General features: G+C 54.8%; 1 protein-coding gene across 1 annotated transcript; it reads right to left on the bottom strand.

The window, feature by feature from the left end:
* Positions 1–1,129: 1,129 nt before the first annotated feature.
* Positions 1,130–20,303, bottom strand: SARM1 (sterile alpha and TIR motif containing 1). The gene is made up of 9 exons (XM_039252374.1): positions 19,834–20,303; positions 13,898–14,516; positions 11,454–11,666; positions 11,105–11,196; positions 10,753–10,988; positions 8,463–8,565; positions 8,195–8,384; positions 3,138–3,259; positions 1,130–3,056 (listed from the first exon to the last, which is right to left on the bottom strand). Exons 1-9 carry the CDS (start codon positions 20,301–20,303, stop codon positions 2,927–2,929), a joined length of 2,175 nt encoding a protein of 724 aa, XP_039108305.1. The 3' UTR covers positions 1,130–2,926.
* Between the last annotated feature and the right edge of the window lie 1,364 nt (positions 20,304–21,667).

The following is a 21,667-nucleotide window of genomic DNA, read 5'->3' as shown; positions in this document are numbered from 1 at the left end:
GCACCAGCACAAGCAGTGACAGCTTTTGTCACTGCTCAGCCCTCCAGCACTCGCACTGGCACTCATTTCAGGAGGGCCATCCTTCGTGCAGCTGCAGGTCAATGGGAACCTGGAGATGGACCTGACTCCCCGATATGACCCGGGGGCCCCAGCTCCTCAGAGATTGTGGGGCCTGTTTCTAGGGTGTTGGGAAAGCCTGGACCAGAAGCTGGAAGGCAGGGCTGGCTTCAGTTTCAAGGCACCAGCTTTGATGAGGGCTGCAGGCTGCCACAGGGCCCAGATCAGGTGGCACCCAGTGCAAGCATGAACCCGCCATGGGGCTTGGTTCCTGCTATGCTCCTTCTCCCTCCCCTGCCCTGGGAATCACACAGGTGAAGTGGGGGTGGGGCAGGACAAACCAGAGTCAGCAGTGGCCTCTGTAGCCTGGGCCTGTTCCCAGATTCTCATCTCCCTGCCTCTGTCACTGGAAGACCAAAGCAAGGAGAGGGCCTTCTGCTGACTGTCCCGGCATGAGGCACTGAGGAAGGTCAGGAAAAGGCTCTGGGCTGGTCTCAGGTCTGGGTGCTACTTTGGGCACCGCCTCTGGCTTGCCTGTGACCTTGAGCAAGGCCTCCTATGAAGGGCTAGGTCAGCAATGCCCCAGATTATCTGAACGCGGGTGGACAGGTTAGGAAACACTGGATTTAGATAGTGTTCTGAGACCCTTCCCACCTCCTACATGCTGGAATGAGATGCCTCCTCATGGACATGCGCTCCTTAGTCCCTGGGGAGAGGGGTAAGGTGGGGTGGGTAGGACCTAGCCGATGCCCAGCCAAGCAGAAGAGCCCAACCTTGCAGACCTGCGTCAGAGCAGGCTTTGGGGGGAAAGGCTACCTCCCAGCCCTCTGGTCCAGGACCAGCCCTGTGGGGCCAGGCCCGGGTGGAAGGCGAGGGCCAGGAGAACACACTGGCCCGGCTGGGGGGTCGTCACCTGGGCCGCTCTGGCGGGACTGGCAGCTGGGCTCTGATTCCCCGGAGACAGGCAGGCAGCAGTAGAGGGTGTACGAACAGCCCACGACCTCTCTGAATACTGCCCATGGGGCATCTCTGGAGGGAGTGGGACTGATCGGGGACAAAGAGAAAGCTTCCCCTGGAGGGTAGTCATCCCACGCTATTGTTACTGTCTCTGCTCTGCAAAGGCAGCGTCCAGTCTGCTTCAGTCATCATCGCACCCAGGGCCTGGCACTGAAGGGCACTCGTGTGGCATGAAGGCATCGAGAGCAGTGGAGGCCAGAGCTGGGGCCAGGACCCGCTTAAGACCGTGTCTCCGGCCGGAGGGGGAGTGGAAGGAATGAGTCCCAAGCCTGAAGCGAGACCTTTGACTTTTCTGATGATGTGGCTCGAGAGCTCCGAGTGACCCGGGCAGCACCTGTGGGAGGTGGTTCTGGAAGCTGAGCCAGCCTGAGGTGTGAGCTCATGGCCCCGGGGCGGGGAAGAGGCAGGGCCGGGTCCAGCTGACCCTGTTAGCCAAAGCCTGGGTTTACTGGAGGGAGGCCACCTCCTTGCTCCCCTACCCTAGTGGGGAAAGGGGCTGAGGGACATTCCTGCTCATTTATCTCTGCACAGCTCCTGGGTCAGCCTTACTTTGTGCAAATCCATCTCGCCCTGCTAGACTCTTGGAGCAAAGGAGAAAGCAGCCCTGCCCGGGGTACAGCCTCCTCCGGGATGACTCTCAGGATGGGCAGTGGACAGAGCACCAGGCAGCCTGGCCTGGGTCCCGGGACTGCCACCAGTGATTTGGGAAATGGTGCGTCCTTCACTTCCCTCTCTGTCACATGGAGATCACCCCGCGTAGGGTTTGCTTCGGTGCCTACAGAAACCATGGAGCGGTGTGTCTGGAAGACGGCAGATACTTGTGAGGGATTTGTGTTTCAGAGCCTTGCTCGTTCAAGGGGGTCATTCCTTGACCACCAGCATCCACTCCCCTGGGAATTAGTGAGCAATGCAGAAACCCAGGCCCCGCCCTGGTCTCTTGAATGCAATTTTAGCAAAATTCCCAGGAGGGGGGGGATTCAAATGCACGCCTGGGCCTTCAGGATCTTGGCTCTCCACGTGTTGCCGCAGATTCTGCCCAGACTGCTGCCATTGCCACAGGGTGCTGCCTCCCCCCGGCCTCCCCTCCCCCCGAGCACGTGGGTGGGGAAGGGGCCTGGGAAACCAGCCGAGCCAGGCCAGCAGGGACCTGAGGCACAGCGACAAGGGTTAGTAGGGTGGCTAGCTGCCCGTTGAGACGGCCTCAGCTGCCCAGGCCCAAGCAGGGGGCTCCTTTGCACCACCGAGTGCAGCAAAGCTGGCCGTAGCCGCAGACCAGCCAGAGTGAGGGTGGGCTCAGCCCTGACCTTGGATGTGGCTAAGGGGGCTGCACCTCAGAAAGGCTGGGAGGGGACTTGGGACCAGGCCAGGCCAGCTAAGGACACTGAGTGGTTACAGGTCAAGGCCACAGGGTGGCAGGAAGCGGTGTGCCCAGAAGCCAGGCATGATCTAGGTGGAGAGCCGTCACTGGACCATGGTGCCAGCTGGCCAGGAGCCGGGTCCTGGCCCCGCTGAGAGGGTGGCCGTGGCCCTGACTCTTGTCAGAGGCTGCCTGCCTTCCCCCTACTCAAGCTGTCAGGGTGAGAGGGGGTGTAGTGTGCCTTTCCCACACCTGAGCTAGAAAACCTGGTGGCAGGGCCTGGGGCTGGGGTCTGACCCTCACCACCCCCAATGCCCGGCTTCCCTTCCCTTTCCAGACTCTAAGGTGGCCCATGGGGGTGGGGAGAGAGGGACAGTCATTTCCTGAGAACGGCCCAGGCTGCTGGCCGCTGAGGGGGGCCGGTTTGAGGAGCTGCTTCTTCAGGGGGGACGACGGAGATGGGGGTCACGGCAGGGCTTGGGAACGAAGGGCTGGTTAAGTCGGGCCCATGGGGGCGGCCCCCTCCAAACTGGTGTCCGAGCCTGCGGACGAGTCCCGGGAGGAGCGGCCCTGCAGGAAGCGGATGATCTTCTCAATTGTGGCCTCTTGGTACTCGTGAGACCACCTGTGGGCACAGAGGCTCGGGGTCAGAGGGCCGGCGGACGGGCCGCTGGCTGTGGGCTGGGCACCCGCCCCCACTCCTCACTTGATGCCGTTGAAGGTGAGCACAGCCTGCATGTCCTCGGGCAGGTCCTGGGGCTCCGGCCACTCGAAGCCATCGATGATGGGCACAATGTTCTTGCCGTAGCTCAAAGCAGTCACAATCTCCTGGAGACAGAAAAGAGGGGAGGAGGAAAGAGACATGGGTCCCCATCTAGGGACCTGGGGGGCCAACCACCCAAGGCCGAGCCCGGGGTGGGGTGCTGGTGCTGAGGCCCACCTTGACCTCGCCCTCACCTTTTGTGGTATATATTTGGTTTTTGCCCCCGATCCTTGGCATACAGCTCCTGAAACCCTGGGAGTCCCCAGCCGACTGGAGGATGGGGGTGGGGGTGCCTGGACAACTTCCTGCCGGGGGCTTGTTGCCGGGAAGACCAAGCTATGATGAACAGGTTGGGACTTTAAGTACCCCACATACATTCACGCACTCGCACGCGCGCATGCGCTCACACACCCACACACACACACACACCCCTCCTAGGAGGGAGAGGGGTGGAGACTGAGTTCCCTCACCAGTGGCCAATGACTTAATCATGCCTACATCGTGAAACTTCGTAAACCCCCCCAAGGACAGGATCGGTTGGTGAACACATCTAGGTGTTGAAAGGGTGGCCTGGAGAGGGCCCGGGAGCTCTGTGCCTCCCCTGCGCGAGCCCGCAGCCCCATACCTTGCCCCAGGCAGGCCTCTCTTACATTTGGATGTTCCTGAGTTATATCCTCTTCAATGAACCAGTAATAGTTAAGTGCTTTCTGAGTTCTGCAAGTCCTTCTAGCAAATTATTGAGTGGCCAGGGGGAGCGGCGGGGGGGCGGGGGGGATGTGTACATTACAGGAACTACTGACTTGGAGGTCAAGTCAGACAAGTGTGGGTAGCCTGGGAACCCAGGACTTTCAACTGGTGTCTGAAGGGAGGGTGGACTTGTGGGGCGGGGTCCTTAACGCTCTGGAGTCTGACACTTGCTCTGGGTAAGTCCACATCAGAATTGAACTGAACTGTGGGACACCCAGATGGTGTTGGCAAACTGGGAGAATTGGTTTGTTGGTGTTAGAAAAAACCCACACGGTTCGGTGTCAGAAGAAAGACATCACCCGCTGCAGCCAAACTGATCTATCACCAGCCCTGCCAATTTGTATTTCTTACTTGTTTCTCAAATCCACCCATTTGTCTCTCCCACCCCGCCACCACCCTGCTCCAGCCCCCCTCATCTTTATCTCCTCATCCACTCTCAGCCCCTCTAACTTGTTCTCTACGTTGCCCCTTCACCTGGCGGCTCTTTGCAAAATGCAAATCTGATCACGTCATCCCCTGCTTAAAACTCTTCCAAGATTTTACATGGCTCTTAGAATAAAATTCAAACTCCTTAATGTGGTCTAAGGCCCTGTGTGGTTGACCACAGCTCACTTCTCAGACTCCACCCCTGTGCTGTTCTCCCAGCCACACAGATCTTGTAGCCCCTTACATCTGCCATCCCCTCTCCTGCACAGGGCCTTTGCACATGGTGTTTCCGCTGTCTGGAACGCTCTTCTCTGCCCTTTCCCCCAACTAATGCCTTCTCATTTTTCTGATCTGATCTGAGCTCACTCCATACTTTCCCAGGGAAGTCTTCCCTCACTTCTCTGACTAGGCCCCTCTCCCTATTACAGGCTCTTATAATAGGCTCTTCAGCACATGCTACAGTTGCAAACTTAAATTAGTTAATGAGTAATTTACTTAATGCCTGTCTTTCCCATGTGTCTGGTTTTTACCCATCTTGTATCTCAGCATCTTTTACAAAGCCTTGTCCATAGTCAGCCCTTGCCAAAAACTTAATGGATGGCTGGATGGTTGGAATGAAGAAAGAAAGAAAGAAAGAAAGAAAGAAAGAAAGAAAGAAAGAAAGAAAGAAAGAAAGAAAGAAAGAAAGAAAGAAAGAAAGAAGGAAAGAAAGAAGGAAGGAAGGAAGGAAAGAAAGAAAGAAAGAAAGAAAGGAAAGGAAGGAAGAAAAGAAAGAAAGAACATAGCATAGCAATTAGGGGCTGTACTCTGGAATCATCAGATGAGGGTCCACATCGAATCTCTGACACAGGCTTTATGGCCTGAGGCAAACAACAGGCGCTCAAAGCCTCTGTGTTTCTCATATAAAAAATAAGGTTCAAAATAGGGCTCACGACAGTCCCTGTCTGGTGGGGTGGTTGGGGATACCTGTGATGTCCCACGAGTGGTTAGAATAGCGCCCAGCATGCAGTGGGTGCTTAATAAATAACAGGTGTTATTATTTCCTCCTCTGCAAAGGGGGATAATAAGCCTACTTCACAAGGTTGTTCTGAAGATATTACTTACTATTAATGGGTGCTCTGGTAAGTGCTTATTGAATGTTCTTTTCCTTTCAAGGGGGAACCTCAGGGATTGGACTTTTTTGAGTGCAGTTCACTTGTGGTTTTCCATATTGATTACCCACTAAATGTGGCTTCAGGGAAAGGAGTTTTAAAGCCAGAGGCAATCAAGCACTAACAACAACCAAGGAAGGCTGATGGAGCCTTTGGGCCTGGGCCAAGGCCAAGGCTCCCACCACCCCACCTGCCTCCCCACTCCTTACGATCTGCTGGGACAAGGCTGGGTGTCAGGCACCCTTACGGAGCAGAGCCTTCCTGGGGAAAGAGCTTGCATGACTTCCACCTTGGTTGGCTTTGGGGGACCCTCTCCATTTTATGAATGAGAAGAAGGAAGTCCAGAGAGGGGAAGGCCTTGCTCCCAAGTCACACAAATGCCCAGGCCCTGAGGGGCCAGGTCTCTCAGTCAAGCCTTCAGATTCCAAGTCCAGGGCTCTTTCAACCCCTCTGCCTCTCTGCTGAGAACCTGTATGAATTTGGATCCTGCAGACATTGATTTGGGAGCCTTTAGACCTTTGTTTTAACCAGAATTACACACAACCACTGCACAGATTCAGAGTCTGGCCGAGAGAGGCTTGTTCAAGGTCACCCAGCAGGTTCAGAACGAAAACTTGACTGGAGTCAGGTGTTCTGGCCTGGCAAACCTGGGGGATAGATCTGCTCCATCTGTTTAATCTTTGATTCACTCCTTCCATAAACTCTTCAAGAGCCCGCTTTGCACCCTGCGTGGCTGTGGGCATCCGGGATACGGAGTGACCACGGCAAGGTCTGAACTCCCGTGGGGCGGGCCACATACCACCTGCTCTGGGCCGTCAACCATGATCTTCCAGGAGTCTCTTTGGCCCACACCAAACCAAGCCCAGTAGTCAACCCCTAAAACATGGCTTCTGGGGCCTGACCCTCTTCCCCACTGTCAGTCTGGATGCTCTGGTGTCAGAGCCTTCTTCCAACAAGCCCTGGCCTGGCGTCACGGCCCTTGTGGGATCCCTCTTCCCAGTGCTTTCAATATAGGTCTTCTCCCAGCCTTTAGGTACTCTGCAAACTGGTTCCGTGGTTCATTTCCAGCCAGTGGTGTGCTGGTCAGCGTGTAACAGTGAGTTCTCGGGGCGCCTGGGTGGCTCAGTCGGTTAAGCGTCCGACTTCGGCTCAGGTCATGATCTCATGGTTCGTGGGTTCGAGCCCCGCGTCGGGCTCTGTGTTGACAGCCAGCTCAGAGCCTGGAGGCTGTTTCAGAGTCTGTGTCTCCCTCTCTCTCTCTGACCTTCCCCTGCTCACGCTGTCTCTCTCTCTCTCTCAGAAATAAATAAAACATTAAAAAAAATTTTAAACAACAACAACAAAAAACAATGAGCTCTCTGGGGTGTGGGACAACCAACCAAATAAAACCCTGATTTGTACTGTTTACCAACTTCCTCAGCGTAAATACGCCCACCGTGACTGATTTCGGGCTACCAACACGATGTCACCGAACGTGGAGTTGGGAAGAGATGCGGACAATCATTTCCGGTGGCGGTTGAACCCAGCCCTATCCCTGCCCTCACACTCCCTCAGATCTGTGCCGTGAAACAGTCAGGTCCCGGGAAAGAGTGTGGGCTTTGGAGTCCGATAGACGGAGTTCAGACCCCAGCTTTTCTGATTCCGGCACCAGCGTGGCCCTGGGAAAAGTATTCTACCTCTCTGAGCCTCAGTTTCCTCATCTGTAAGCAGTTCCCAGTGATGCGCCTTCCTCTCCCCCACTTTTGTTCTTTGCTCACACAGTTCTCCCGCCTTCTCTTCCACTCAGCTAAATTCTTAAGACTCTTCTCAACTTCGGCTTCCTCCATGAAGCCTTCCCTGGTTATTCCAGACCTTAATGTTTTCTCCCTTCTCCATACCCCTCTGGGAAGTAGGAGGTTCACCCACCTCGCTTAGCACTGACACCGTCCCACCTACGATCTGGTCATTCTGGGCATATTCTCGTCTCCTAAGCTGTTTTAGGACAACAGCTCCATCTCAGATGACTGCTTTATCTCTCAGCCCAGGCCCCCGATTCCTACTCACTGATTAATAATTGATCACCTGCAGATGTGATTTGGACCCATCCATCCATTCTACAAGTATTTAGTAAGTTTCTACTATGCGTCAGGCACTAAAAATACGACGGTATTAATTAAACAGTGGTAGTACTCATAATAATTGCAATAATATGCTACCATTATAAAGCAATTACTACAGAGCTAGGCGTTCTGCTGAGCACTTCACACATTTTAGCTCTTTTAATTCTTATAACAGTATCCTAGGGAGTTAGAGACTACACTCATCCCACATTACAGTAACAAACGCGAAGCTCACTGGGATTAAGTACCTCGCCCAAGGCCAGAGCCAGGAGTCAAACTCAGCTTTGGTTTGGCTGCACCCGCCACTAGGCTCTCTGGCCCCTCTTCCCCCACAGAGGTTATTTTTCAAAGCCTTTTCACCCTTCTCACAATAATCCTATAAGGCAAAGAACACAGAGACGTTATCCCCATTTTCTAAGCGAGAAAACCGAGGCTCAGAGAGCCTAAGTGACTTGCTGAAGACCGATGACAGTCGGGGCGGTGACTTCCGGCTGCGCCGCGGAGGTGGCTGGCAGACGCCGAGGAGAAGGAACGGAGGACCTTGGCCACTGCCGGGGGCACAGAGGCCCACGCCTACCTTGTGCACCCAGTCCTTGCAGTCGTGGTCCTGCATGCACCTGTCCAGCGCCCCAGCTGACAGCACCAGCACAAAGTTGCGGGCGCCGATGACACTCTGGATGAGCTTGTCCTCGAACTTGCCCGCCTCCAGCTTCTCCACGTCAATGAAGACACTGAAGCCGTGAAGTTGCAGGTGCACCTTCAGGAGGCTGGAAGGACACCCCGCGTCACTGCCTTGGCCTCGCCCCGAGGCCCCGGCCCGCCCACCTGCCCACCCCTTCCCTCACCTGGCCAGCTGGGAGCCTGAGTTCCGGCGGTAGCTGATGAAGACATCTGGGATGTCCCCACTGGGCTTGCCGCCCGTGCAGGGCAGCGGCGAGTGTAGCATTTCTGAAGCGGACGGGAGACGGTTTGGTAAGGGCAGCCCCTCCTCATCGCTCACCATGAGGTACATCATTGCCCGCACACCCGCCTTCTCAGCCCGGCCCAGCCCAGACATGGTGGCCTGCTTCGAAAGAGGGTCACTGAGAGAGAGAATGGGCCTACAGGAAGGAGGGCCGCTAACTATTCGTGAGGGCATCTCAGGAGGTGGGCATGGTGTTGTAGGGTCGTGGATTTGCACCTCCAGCCCCGCCCTCTCTCTGGGGCTCCAACCCACATGGCCAGCTGCCCACAGACACGGCAAACCCAACACATCCCGAGTCCACCCCTGGCCCCTCCCTTCCTAGTTCCCACCGCGGCCAGAACCCGGGTATCAGCCTGAACGCCTACCTCTCATTCATTCGTTCAACGAGTATTCACGAAGCACGTACTGTGTGCCTGGCACTATCCTTTGTGCTTGGGATACAGCACGGAACGGAACACACAAGCCTTCACAAGCCCTGGCTCTGTGCTCTGCATCCTTCCTACTTCCCAGGGCCCTCCCCAGGTCCAGCCCCCAACTCAGCCTTCTCAGTGGTCTCCCCAAATCCGCACTTGCCTGGTCTCATCTGTTTGTACAGCAACCAGAGGGATTTGTCTAAAATCCAAGTCTGAGGGTGTCATTGCCGCCACTTAAAAAAATGTGCACGGCTATTTTTAAAAAATGTGTAAGCTATTTTTATAGTAGGACCTCCCTGTTTTCAAAAAATGAAATCTTAGGGGTATATTGGAAGCTGCACTGTAAAAATAATAAAAGCTGACCTGCTTTAGTTGAGCTTGCTGCATGAATAGATGAGTGGAAAGAATCCATCCTCATACAATATTCGGACCTAACACTCACAGAGAGCATTTGTCTGTTTCTGAAGCAGGAAGACAGAGGTTCAAATCCCAGCTCTGTAATTTAAGGGCTTTGGGTATGTATTGGGATTTCCCAAGGAATAACATCAGGAAATGGCTTTAAATTCTTTAAAACATAGTTTCATCTTCTTTACAATTAACACCCTTAAGGGACACGTTCTTCCTCTTAGATTATGATGGTAGTTACACATGTAAGCATTTTTCAAGATTCTTCAAATTGGACATTCTTTTTTCTTTTGTTTTCCAGGAAGCTCCACTCCCAGTGTGGGACCCGATGCCAGGCTTGAACTCATGACCCTGAGATCAAGACCTGAGCTGAGATCAAGAGTTGGACGCTCAAGGGGCGCCTGGGTGGCTCAGTCGGTTAAGCGTCCGACTTAGGGTCATGATCTCATAGTTCGTGGGTTCAAGCCCCACGCTGGGCTGTGTGCTAACAGCTTGGAGCCTAGAGCCTGCTTTGGATTCTGTGTCTCCCTCTCTGTCTGCCCTTCCCGGCCTCAAGCTCTGTCTCCCTCTGCCTCAGAAATAAATAAACACACAAAAAATAAAATAAAGTAAGAGCTGGACACTCAGCCTACGGAGCCACCCAGGCGCCCTGAAATTGGACACTTTTACATTATACCTCTTTTATTACCTACACATTTTTAAACAGTTGATTTAAAAAATTAACACCCACTGCATGGAATGGACGTAGAGATGAATGAGATAATATCTGTTTAAAACCTAAGATGTATAGTAATTGATAAATATTAGCTAAAGAGTAAATTAGCAAATTAAAATAAATTAGTAAATAAAAAGGGTTGTTTGAGCCCTAGAATCCATTCTGCCCTCACGACCTCCTCCAGAGCACCTCCAGAACCCATACTCCCTAAGCTGCTGGCTAGTGGCATAAGCTGCCCTCCCCGTGTTGCCCCCTCCTTCTAGTCTTTCCTGCATATTTGCATATACTGTTCCCTCCTTCCGAGCTGCTCTTCCTGCCACACCCCCTCCCCCAATACATCCTTCAAGACCTGGCCAGACATTCTCCACATGCCTAGCGCTGGGTGGACCGCAGTGGCGGCGCTTCCTCCCAGCCCCCGCTGGACTCCTGGCCATGCTTCCTGCTGTGGTCACCGACCCGTTTCTACACCCGCCTTACTTCCACCCTCCTACTCGGCTCAGCCTGGGAGCTTTAGAGGGCAAAGTGCAGCACGTTGGTCTCTGCACGCTCAGAACCCTGTCCGGCACCGCGCGCGTGCTCAGTCCATCCCGCGGGGCTGGGGCCAGGGCAGGGGCGGGGGCCCAGGCGGGCAGGCTCACCTCTGGCGGCCGTGAGGATGCGGGCGCGGTGCACGCCCAGGCGGACGCCGCAGTCTTCCAGGAGCTGCTGCTCGGACACGCGGTGCAGCAGGGAGCGGTCCAGGCCGCAACTGACCAGGCCGTACGTGTACTGGCGGAAGCGCGGGTCCAGGCCGCCCAGCCAGTCGGCCAGGTTGCTGCGGTCGCACGTAGCATAGTTGGCGAAGGTCTTGAGCTCCGTGAGCTCCCTGAAGAACCTGCCATCGGGAACGGGGGAGAAGAGGACGCTGAGGGTCCTGCCTGACCCCGGGACTGGCTGGTGACGGTGGGGGGGCGGGGGCGGGTGAAGGCCGGCCGGCAGGAGGCTCCGTACCTTTTGCGGGTGATGCCCGATTTCATGCCCAGGTCGGCCTGGAGCTCCTCCTCCGTGAGCCGCAGAAGCAGGTCGCCATCCACCTGCTGCTCCTGAGGGACGAGGCAGATGTAAGGAAGGGACCCCGAGCGTAACATGCAAGGACAGGGAACCGAAGAGGGAGACGGGGGAAGCGGATGGGACTCAGATCGGAGCCCAGTGACCCCGAAAGCGGCTGAGTGCAGGCTCCCACCCCCAAAACAGCCCCCTGGCGCCACGGGGATGCGGGGATGCGGGCGGAAAGGGCGCGCGGTGGCCTGTGCGCAGGGCGCCCCTAGCGGCCGCGCGCCGTTGGGATGCGCCGCTCTACCCGGAAGCTGTCGCAGTAGTGGGAGAAGCCGATCTGCTGCAGCCACGTCTGGACCTCGGCCTCCTTCCAGCTGGCCACGCAGGGCAGGATGGGCCGCGGCACCTCCTCACCCAGCAGACGCAGCGCACGCTTGTCCAGCGCCGACGTGGTGCCGTTGGTGGAGTACGAAACCAGGCGTTTCAGGCTCTGGATGGCTCCGATGTCGTTGAATACCTAGGGAGGGATGGGGAGAGGGGGTCTGGGGTCCACCAGCTCGCCAGCCATCCCCAAACGTGCCCAGTCCCTCCCCTCGCCTCTCCTCAGCAAGAAACGCCCATCATCTACCCTCGCCCTGCCTGCATCCAATATGTCACCCAGCTCTGTGGGTTCCGCCTCCTGAAACTCTCTCCACTCTTGACCTGATGCCTCCCCTCTAGCAGCTTCCATCTCCCTGGGATGAAGTCTGAGCGCTCAGTATGGCGGCCAGGCCTGGCACAGGGTAGCACCCTGCCCACCATTCTCAGCTCAACTCCCCTTTCATGATCCCATGCTTGGCTGACCCCGACCCACTAAGGCTCTCCAATCTCTGGGCCCAGTCATGGTGTTGTTCCCAGACTCCGTTCTTCCAGCCTGCTTGTGCGAATCCTAGTCATCCACTGGAATTCAAGTTGATTAGCACCCCTTCCATGCAGCCTGCTTTGATTTACCCACAGCGTGGCCCATACCTCCAATTAGCCCTTGTACTCTACATACCACTGTTAGTTGATAATGCAACTTTCACTCGGTGACAGGCTGACGTCATGTTTTAGTCACCTTTGGAGTCCTGTACCTGCAGGGTACATTGCAGGGTACAGGACGGCGGCTGCGATCTCTTTACTGAACTGCATTCACTTGACCTTGTTGGAAAAGGGGTGCCACAGGTGGTGCTCATGGCTGCTGCCCACACTCCATCTTTGGGGCCCTCACTCCCTACTTGCCTTCAAGTCCCTTTTCCCAAAGCAGAATGACCTGATTTATAAAGCCAGTCCTCCCGTGGCCCAGCTCTGGGGCATAGGGGGGAGAATCAGAAGCTCCTGGAACATGAGACCTTGGAAGAGGCCTCCCGGACCCCCCAACACAATAGTCTCTTTTTACTTTTTTATTTAAAATTTTTTTTAACTTTTAATATTTATTTTTGAGAGACAGAGAGAGACAGAGCATGAGCGGGGGAGGGATCGAGAGTGAGGTAACACAGAATCCGAAGCAGACTCCAGGCTCTGAGCTGTCAGCACAGAGCCTGACACGGGACTTAAACCCACGGATTGTGAGATCCTGACCTGAGCCAAAGTCGGACACCTAACCGACTGAGCCACCCAGGTGCCCCCACAATCGTCTCTTTTTAATCTGTGGGGACACACACAATAGGTGACCATGATCTGTGAGACGTTCTTTTCCGAGCAGCCCAGATGACAGCTGTGGTACAGACCGGATGGTCCACAAACCCCTTGCACCAGCTGTCATCAACTCCAAACCCCCAGAGGAATGCAAAGGAGGCAGAGGAGTGTCGTAGGGATAATCTTGATTCTGCAATATTTAAAAAACAAAACCACAAACTTTGGATAATTTAACCATTACGGGTTTCACAGGCAGGATAAGAACTGCTGCTGTAGTTTGCCTCTTCAGTTTTCCCGAGGATAAAAATGAAGCATAGAGAGGCCCAGAGAGGGGGAGCCAGCTAGCCAAGGTCACACAGCAAGTTAAAGCAGATGGCAAAAGCTTCGGTTCAGGCCCTAGGCATGGGACGCTCTTGGGACACAGGTGGGACTTATCCGGTCAACATACTGATGTCCTGCCCGCCCCCCAACCCCTGTCCCTGCACTCCTCCTTCCTGCACTCCAGACCCACGTGACCAAATGGCCCGCTGAAGTACCCCAGCTGGTCATCGTTCATGTACCCCGAACCCAACCTGTCCCAGTGAACTCACTTTCTTCCCCTCCCCCACCACAACCTCTCTCCAGTTATTCAGTACCAGGTGCCACCACCCACGGAGCTGTCTGTGTCCAAGGCCAGGCAGGGGTCATCCTCAGCTCTTCTCTCTCCACCCCGCCCCCCACCGAGTCCTAATTCTATCTCTTCGGCACCTCCCTCCGGGATCTGTCTGCTTTTCTCTGCCTCTGCTGTCGTGCCCCAGCCCACCTTCCCAACTGTCCCCCTGTCATGGCCTCCCGTCTGGCCCCCTTGCCTCCAGCCTCACCCTTGCCAATCCCATCTCTACGCCGCAGCCAGGATAATCGTAAAAATGCACGTTCCCTGCTTAAAATCCTTGCTCTTGCCTTCCAGGCCAGAGAGACCGGTCTGTCATCCTGCTCCTTGCTTCACCTAACTCTTCTGTGTGCCTCAAGTCCCTGTCGCTCCCACTGGGAAGCTTTTCCAGACCGTCCTCGCCCCCCCCCCCCCCCCCCCCCCCCCCCCGCGCCCGCACCCACCTTGGTCTTGCCCTGCAGGCTCTTGATGGCCGCCTCGGCGCAGAGGTAGAAAGCCCCGATGCACTGCGCCTCCAAGCGCGACGAGTCCAGCAGCGGCACGAGACGCTGCAGGTCGTCGGGGCCGCGGCCCTGGCTCGTGTCACTGGCGTCCACCAGGCAGCGGGCGAAGTGGCCGGGGTCCAGCGAGGCCACGAGCGGCTCCACGAGCGCCAGCGTGCCGGACCGCTCCACCTCCCGCTCCACCTCCTTGTTGGTTGCCAGCACCGCCACCGCGAGGCAGGCGTGCAGCCGCAGCAGCTCGTCCTCCTTGGAGAAGGCGAGCGGGAAGAGCCACTCGGCGGCGCGCTTCTCCACCATGCGCCGCTGCGCCGCCTGGCCCCCGTGCAGCGCGCAGTTGCCCAGCGCCAGCGCGCAGTGGCGGAGCAGCGCCGGGTCCGTGCGGCGGCACCAGTACAGCACCGCGTCCAGTCCCCCGGCCGCCACCAGCCGCTGGCACGTCTCCTCCGAGTGCTTGAACATGTGCTCCAAGATGCCCGCCACGCTCCGCGCCAGCTCCACCGGCTCGCGCTCTTTTGCCAAGTTCAGGATCACGCCCAACCCGATGCGCGCCACGCGGTCCCTGTCGAGAAAGAGGCGACAGGGACGTAGGGAGTGGCGGCGGCCCCGGGGCGGGGAGGAGAGAGGAGGGGGGGGGAGAGTTGGCTTGTCCCCTGGGGGCCACAGCCAGGTCACTCAACCTCTCTGGCCTCACATTTGGGACACGAGGGAGAGCATTATCTTCCCTGTCTCCCCCTTTCACTTCCCGTCCGGGGGGGACAGATTTCTCGAATTATAAGGGTGCTGCGTTCTGGCCGCACCCATTTCCTCCCTTACCACTGCCTCCTCCCCCTGCAGTGTGTGTAGTGGTTAAGAACCCTAACTCTGGAGAAGAGTCCCTGGGCCCTGCTTTCTTCTAGAAAGCCTTCCTTTATATTTCCACCTCGGTTCCTCATCTCATAAATGAAAGGAATCCCTATGCGGTAGGGTCATTATGAGAATGAATGTGATAATCCATGTAAAGTGCTCCGCACAGTGCCTGGTGCATAGGGAAGACTCACTAAATGTTAACTTGGCATCAGCTGAAGTATCACATGAAGTACAGCACTCTTAGCCTTGCCCTCAAACCTCTTTCTTCACCCCATGCAGTGTGCCGGGTGTGTATTTATTCATTCACTCAACAGATGTTCATTGAGGAACTACTATGTGCTGGGGGCTGACGCTGAACAGTGATTAACAGTGCTTGGAACTTATACACAGCTAATATGGAGACAATAAGCAAGGGAACAATGAGTGAGCAGGTTAACAGTGATGTGGCCAGAATGCTACCAGAGCCGGGTGATGTAATGGATAGTGCGTGGGTGGAGGGATATATCTGAGGAGGTGACATCAGAGAGTTCAGTATCTGGAGACTCCTGCCTGAAAGTGTCTGGGAAATGAGCCTGACAGGCAGAGCGAACAGCGAGGACAAAAGCCCTGAGGGCTGGTAAGTTCAGCATGTTTGAGGAATAGAAAGAAGGCCACAGATATCTGTAATGTTTAAAACCAACGAGGAAAAATATAAAATCAACAGGGATTCACGCATAGAGTATATAAATATTCACATCAACAAGAAAAAGGGCAGCAAATTCAACAGGGAACAGCAAAGGATATAAATGGCAATTTATAAAAGAGAAAATCCAAAATGTTGACAAATAAAATAATTTGTAATCATTAGTAACCAGAGAAGTGAAAATTAAATCAGCTGTCACAGCGTGGCTCAGTCGGTTGAGCATCTGACTCTTGATTTCAGCTTAGGTCATAATCCCAGGGTTGTAGGATTGAGCCCCATGGAGTTCCGCACTGAGCCTGCTTGAGATTCTCTCTCTTTTCCTCTGTCCCTCTCCCTGATGCGCATGCTCACATGCTCCCTCTCCCTAAATCTAAATAAATACGTAAATAAAAATCAGCTATCACTTCACACCTATTGGATAGGCAAACAGCAGAAGCTGGGTAACACAAAAGATTGATGAGGTGTGGGACCATGAACACGCCCAAGCTCTCTGGGAGGCAGTCAATATGGAAAGCAGGCTGGGTTGTGTGAATGAAATTAAGGAGGTACACACCCTACGAGCCAGAAAGTGGGGCTCTCAAGCTTACAGCCAAAGAAATGATCACAGATCCACAAAAGTATGTGGGAAAGGCTGTTCACTGCAGGGTTGTGTGTGGTGGGGGAAGATGGCGGCACACTGGTGTCAAGCCTGGGAGGGTGGAGAGGTAACACAGGCAGGTGGCCACTCTGGAAGGCTACGGAGCAGTTACAAGTGACTGAAGAGATGATAAAATAACAATCTGAAGGATCTTAAAAATATAATATGGGTGAAAGTCAGAAATGGAATGTGCTATGTAACACAGCACTATTTGTGTAAACTAAAAATACATGTGCACAACACAAGAAAATAAAGATTTTACCAGGATACAGATATAAAGATACACATTAAATATATAGAATGGGTGCTTATGGCATTAAGTCAGAAAAATGGTGGGACAGGGGGTGCCTGGCTGGCTCAGTCAGTGGAGCATGAGACTCTTTATCTCGGGGTTGTGAGTTCCAGCCCCATGTTGGGTGTAGAGATTACTTAAAAATAAAATCTTTTAAAAGAAAGAAAAAGAAAGAAAGAAAGAAAGAAAGAAAGAAAGAAAGAAAGAAAGAAAGAAAGAAAGAAAGAAAGAAAGAAAGAAATGGGACGTGAATGAAGAGGAGTAGGGAAGATTGTGGAGACTGTAATCTAGGCACAGATGTATGCAAAGGTTAGGAGGTGTCTGAGAACTAGCGCAGTTTGGGACCTGTCCCCACTGCAGCCACACTGAAGTAAAGCCATTTCTAGTGGCTGAGGTGGAAGGTTCAAGGCGAGGGGGGAGTCGGGAGAGTCGTGGGGGCCTTCTGAGCCATCTTGAGGCATTTCTGAAGTACAAGTCTTGGTAGAAAATGGGGAGCCACTGAAGGCTTTAGGAAGGGGAGTGGCCTGCTCTTGCATAGGTTTTGAGAAACTCACTCTGGCAGCTATAGGGAGGAAGGGGCCCAGGGAGGCAGCCTGGATGCCAGCAGACAGGAGAGTTGCCATACTCCAGGCAGAGGTGAAAGTTTTCTGTTTTCCTGCCACCACAAACGATGTCTTGAACAAGTGACATTACCCTCGAAGACTCCAGCCATGGAGTCCTTACCCCATGAGCATCACAGTGACCACAGTGCTTGTGACTTTGTGTCCCAGCTGAGCTGCTAACATGGCATAAGGCCAACACAACTTTGCTCAGAGGATGATTAGAGGTCATGATCCTTCAGCTCTACTTTGTGCTTCCAGAACAACCTGACTACATAACTCTAAGAATATCAGGACCAGGATATGTTTGAGCAGTCATTTGATCCAACACCTTCATTTCCTGAGAACCACTGAAGGGAAAGTCTTGCTCAGGAACATCAATTCAGAGAGAGGACTTTATTCTGAGTTTCTTAACCCCCAGCCCTCCCCTTTCCCTATGCACTTGACACCTTCACAGAACTTTAATTGTGTGCTTGTTGTGAGAACTGTTGACCTGGCTCCCAGCTTCTGCAGCCCCAGAGGCTGTGGTTCAAATCCCAGCTCCAAAGGAGGGCGGAAATTGTACACATACACAAACTCAAACACACACACAAGCATGTATATATAATAGACACATGTGTGTAAATCCTTGTACATGCATAGAATTTCTCTAGAAGGGCATACTGTGCAAGAAACTTGCTTTGCTTGCTGGTTTGTCTCCAGGGAGGGGGCCTGGGTAGGAAAAAAAAAACTTTTAAGCATGTATCTTTGTGTACCTTTGCAGTTTTTGAATTTATATGCAATAGCTCTCTGGTTTTTGTCGGTTTTTCTCCCCCAGTTGACTTACTTATTTTGTGAGAGAGTGCAAGCTGGGAGGGGCAGAGAGGGAGAGAGAGGATCTCAAGCAGGCTCCCCCCCTGTCAGCATGGAGCTCCACGCGAGGCTCAAACTCACAAACCGGGTCTGGAACTCACAAACCTTGAGATCACGACCTGAGCTGAAATTAAGAGTAGGAGGCTTAACTGATAGTCACCCAGGTGCCTCTGTTTGTTTATTTAAAGACACGTCTTCTCCCTTATTCACTGTGTATTTTTGGGAAAGTCATTTAACCTGAGTTAAACCATTTAACCTAATTATGGTCCCCTGATGGGGCTACACTGTAAATTTCAAAGGCTAGCAGTCACACCCTCACTGGATGTCATGGGACCAAGTTCAAAAAGTCCTACGCTGTTGGGCTTTCCTTGGCATTGGGGGTGAGGGACATGGTGATGGAGGCTCCTGGGCAGTGGGTGTGGCAGCACTATGGGAAGAAGGGAATGGGAAAAGGAGTGTGTGCATTGACTGAGGAACTTTCTCTAAGAGGAGGTTGGTTGATGAAGGAAGAGGAAGGGCAAGATCTCATAGAAAATTCTCAGTGTGTCATCTCTCTGTTCAAATTTTGAGGGCCACGGGGTGCGCTGGATGCTGTCCTTGGTCCTGAAGTGCTGTCCTTACCTTCACGTTGTTTCCTGAGACCAGGACAGATAGGAATTCTGAACCAGGGGAGTGTTGTTATTTTCAAGCTTTAAAAACATCAGTGCAGTTTGCATCCTGCAGCCCTCCTCTTCCTAGGGTGTTGGCTACACCCATTTCCCAAGAGTTCTAATTATAGCTGCCACATCCCACCTACAGAGTACACCGGCCAACCTGTGCCCACCACATCCAGTGAGCACCCACTCTGTTTGCTAGCCCTCCGAACTCACTGAGGTTAGATGGGAAATCAATGATTTGCTGAGCAAGCAAAGCCGTAACTTGCTCTCCCAACTTAAATCGCTTCATTCGTGCGTTTTTGACAATTGTACTATTTCCATCATCCACGAGGTTATTTTTAATTTTTGAAAATGGCAAGGAAAGCACCTCTAACCCATGCCCTCACACTTGTGAGAGCTGCATGAATTGAGTATGTGTACTGCCGAAGCGAGCACGAGAGCTGCATGAATCGAAAGTGACCCCTACAAGACCTTTCTAAACCAGAAGGGCCTGAGAATTCTAGCATGAGAGTGCTGTGTGACAGTTTGGTCTGCTCTGACATCAGATGGGAGAGAAAGTGAGCACAAGAGTCCTCGTATTCCAGGGGAGATCCCAGGAAGGGAACAAGAGAGTGTCAGGCAGGCCTCAGTTGGACCCTGCCTACTGTATCTTGGCAGTATGTGGGGGTGGGGTGGGGGAGAGGACAGAGAACACATACTCTGGTCCCTGCTTAGCTCCGCACCTGTTTCCTCTTCTCTGGCCCATTCCTCCCAGTAGAAAACCTTTGGTTCCCCATTAGCAGCCGCAGAATGAGATCATGTCTGGCCTGTTACATGGGCCAAAATGAAGAGGGAGGAAGCAGGTGGTGGATCGGGGGTGGCATGAAGGGGGCAAGTAACCCTTAGGCCAGCACTCACGTCAGCAATCATTCCCCCCTCCTCCGACCCCATTTCCTGAGCACTGTGTTCTCTTTTTCTCAGTGGCAGAGGGAAGGCAGCACAGAAGGGCACCCGGGCCTACCGGGAGGAGGTCTGAGGGGCTGGGCAGCTCCATGCTGAACCGGGAACAGATTCCTGTCCAGCTACTCTTGTTCTCCCTCTCCCTGTCTCATTCTTCACCTCACCAGTCCTGGGAGCGAATCCCTGCTGCACCCTCAGTTTACGGTGTTGTGGCAAGTCATCAAACTTTCCCAAGTCTCATTTGCCTCATCTGTCAAATGGATACGCTGATCCCCAGCAGGGGTGTTGTACAGGGATTTGGTGAGCGAGTCGCACGAGAGCTCCGAGAGCCCACTGCACCCCGCGCCCTCCCCTCATCCCGCGAGCTCCCTACCGGTTCTCAGCCACCAGGATCTGCTCCAGCAGGCGGGCGGCCTGCACGCGCGTCTCCAGTTCCGGCGCCTGCAGCAGCCGCAGCAGCAAGTCGAGGCCGCCGTCCAGGCGGATGGCGTCGCACAGACCCTGGGCTACCTCTCGGCCCACGGCCGGCAGCAGCCAGGCCTCCTCCACCAGCTGGAAGACCTCGGCCAGGCCTGCGCCCACGGCCCGGGAGCCCCCCGCCTGCTTCAGCACAGACAGAGCCTGCTGCAGCTCCGGCAGCGTGCGCTCCAGGGCGCTCTGCACCTCGGCGCCCGCCCCGGGCGACACCTCGCGGGGCCCGCGGCCGCCCGCGGCCCACCACGGCCCCGCGCCGCCGCCCCCGTCCGGCCCCGGCACCGCTAGTCGCTCAGCGCCTGGCCGTGGGCCCGACATGGTGAAGAAGCGGCACAGCTTATAGGCGGAGAGGAGCAGCGTCAGGACCATGGGAGCAGGGCTGCGGGGGACATCCCCGATCCGGAGGGACGGAGCCGGGCGGAGCGACCCGGAACTTGGGAAGACGGGGACAGGAGAGGGGACCAGGGAGGAGAAGGTGCGGGAGGGAGGGATGGATGGAAGGTACCAAGGCAGGGGCGCTGGCCAGAAGTTTGGGGGAGGGGCGAGGGTGGGATCTGGGAAGGAGCTTTTGGGTAACGGGATGCGGGCCCAATTGTAGAGGGTGGGCGGGAGGAGCCCGAGGGGAGCGAGGGATGGACCCAGACGCCAGCCAGTAGGTCTGGGAGGCAGCAACGAGAACAAAGCACAGCTCCAGCCTGGAGATGCTCTGCAGCAGCCCCGCCTCTGACAAGCCGCAGCCCGGGGAGCTGACACTCCGCCCCTCAGTCACGTGGGACCCGTCCCCTGCCGCGTGCTTAGCCTTGCACTCGGGCCTTCCCCAGACACGCCACGCCCTGCGGAGGGGCGGGGGAGGCGACCAGGGGAAGAGGGTGCAGAGCGACGGGACAGCCTCCCTTCCCCACCACCCCCGCCCCCGAGCCCCCCGGCACTGCAACGTGAAGGCGACACCGCGGAGCCTGCCCCTTGCCCAGACAGTGGTCAAAGCAATCATAATAACGATTCGGTACAACTCCCCAGACCCTTCGTGCCTGTTTCTCATTTAAGCCTTGCAACATGCCTTGGGGGTAGAGATGAGTGTTCCCGTTTAACAGCTGAACGGCGGACTGAGGCTCTTAGAAAAGGCATTGCCCCAAGTCACACACCTCCCTGACTAAGGATCAGACAAATTCAGTTGGAGACTCAGAATTATTTCTTCCAGGTAGTGGGAGGATTTCAGGAAGCCTGTGGCCCCCTGATCGTGGGCACAAAATCAGGCGTTGCGGGCCAGGGGCATTTTCTGGAAAGAGGGATGCTACTTCTCAAGAGAGTCTTCGAGTGCAGAGAACTAGGCTATTCTGTACCGATGGGGAGACTGAAGGTGGAAAAGGGAGCAGTGAATTCGTGGGAGACTGAGGAATCAAATTCAATCCAAATGGTTAATATTCACCCAACTTGCTGTGCTGTGAAGACCAGCTTGGGGGAATCAATGCACCCAAGGGATGAACCTAAACACAAAACTCTGGTTTTTGCACGATTGAAAGAAAATTCTCCCAGGGTGCTTACCAGCATTGCTTCACCACCACCCCGCCTTTCACTGCCCTAAATACACAATGGGTGGGTGGGTGGCTCCCTCGGCCAGGGAGATGCCTGATCAAACAGATCACAGATAAACAACCATTAGTGGAGAGTGAGGTTGGCGCTACTCCAGGCGCGGGGCATTTTGTCCGCTTCAGCTTATGTAACCCCCCACACCC

This window comes from Hyaena hyaena, unplaced genomic scaffold (genome assembly GCF_003009895.1).
Source record: "Hyaena hyaena isolate Hyena2069 unplaced genomic scaffold, ASM300989v1 scaffold_10, whole genome shotgun sequence".
In the NCBI taxonomy this organism is placed as follows: domain Eukaryota; kingdom Metazoa; phylum Chordata; class Mammalia; order Carnivora; family Hyaenidae; genus Hyaena; species Hyaena hyaena.
The sequence above is the reverse complement of the archived record's forward strand: the minus strand, read 5'-3'. Positions and strand labels throughout refer to the sequence as shown.

Bases quoted from the DNA above. Each gene is read 5' to 3' on its own strand.
- SARM1 (XM_039252374.1), bottom strand. From the start codon at position 20,303: ATGGTCCTGACGCTGCTCCTCTCCGCCTATAAGCTGTGCCGCTTCTTC. The intron at 11,197-11,453 runs GTAGAGCGGCGC...CTCGTCCCTCAG, and splicing joins ACTACTGCGACAGCTTCCGG to GAGCAGCAGGTGGATGGCGA. The intron at 10,989-11,104 runs GTACGGAGCCTC...TCCCGATGGCAG, and splicing joins TCGGGCATCACCCGCAAAAG to GTTCTTCAGGGAGCTCACGG.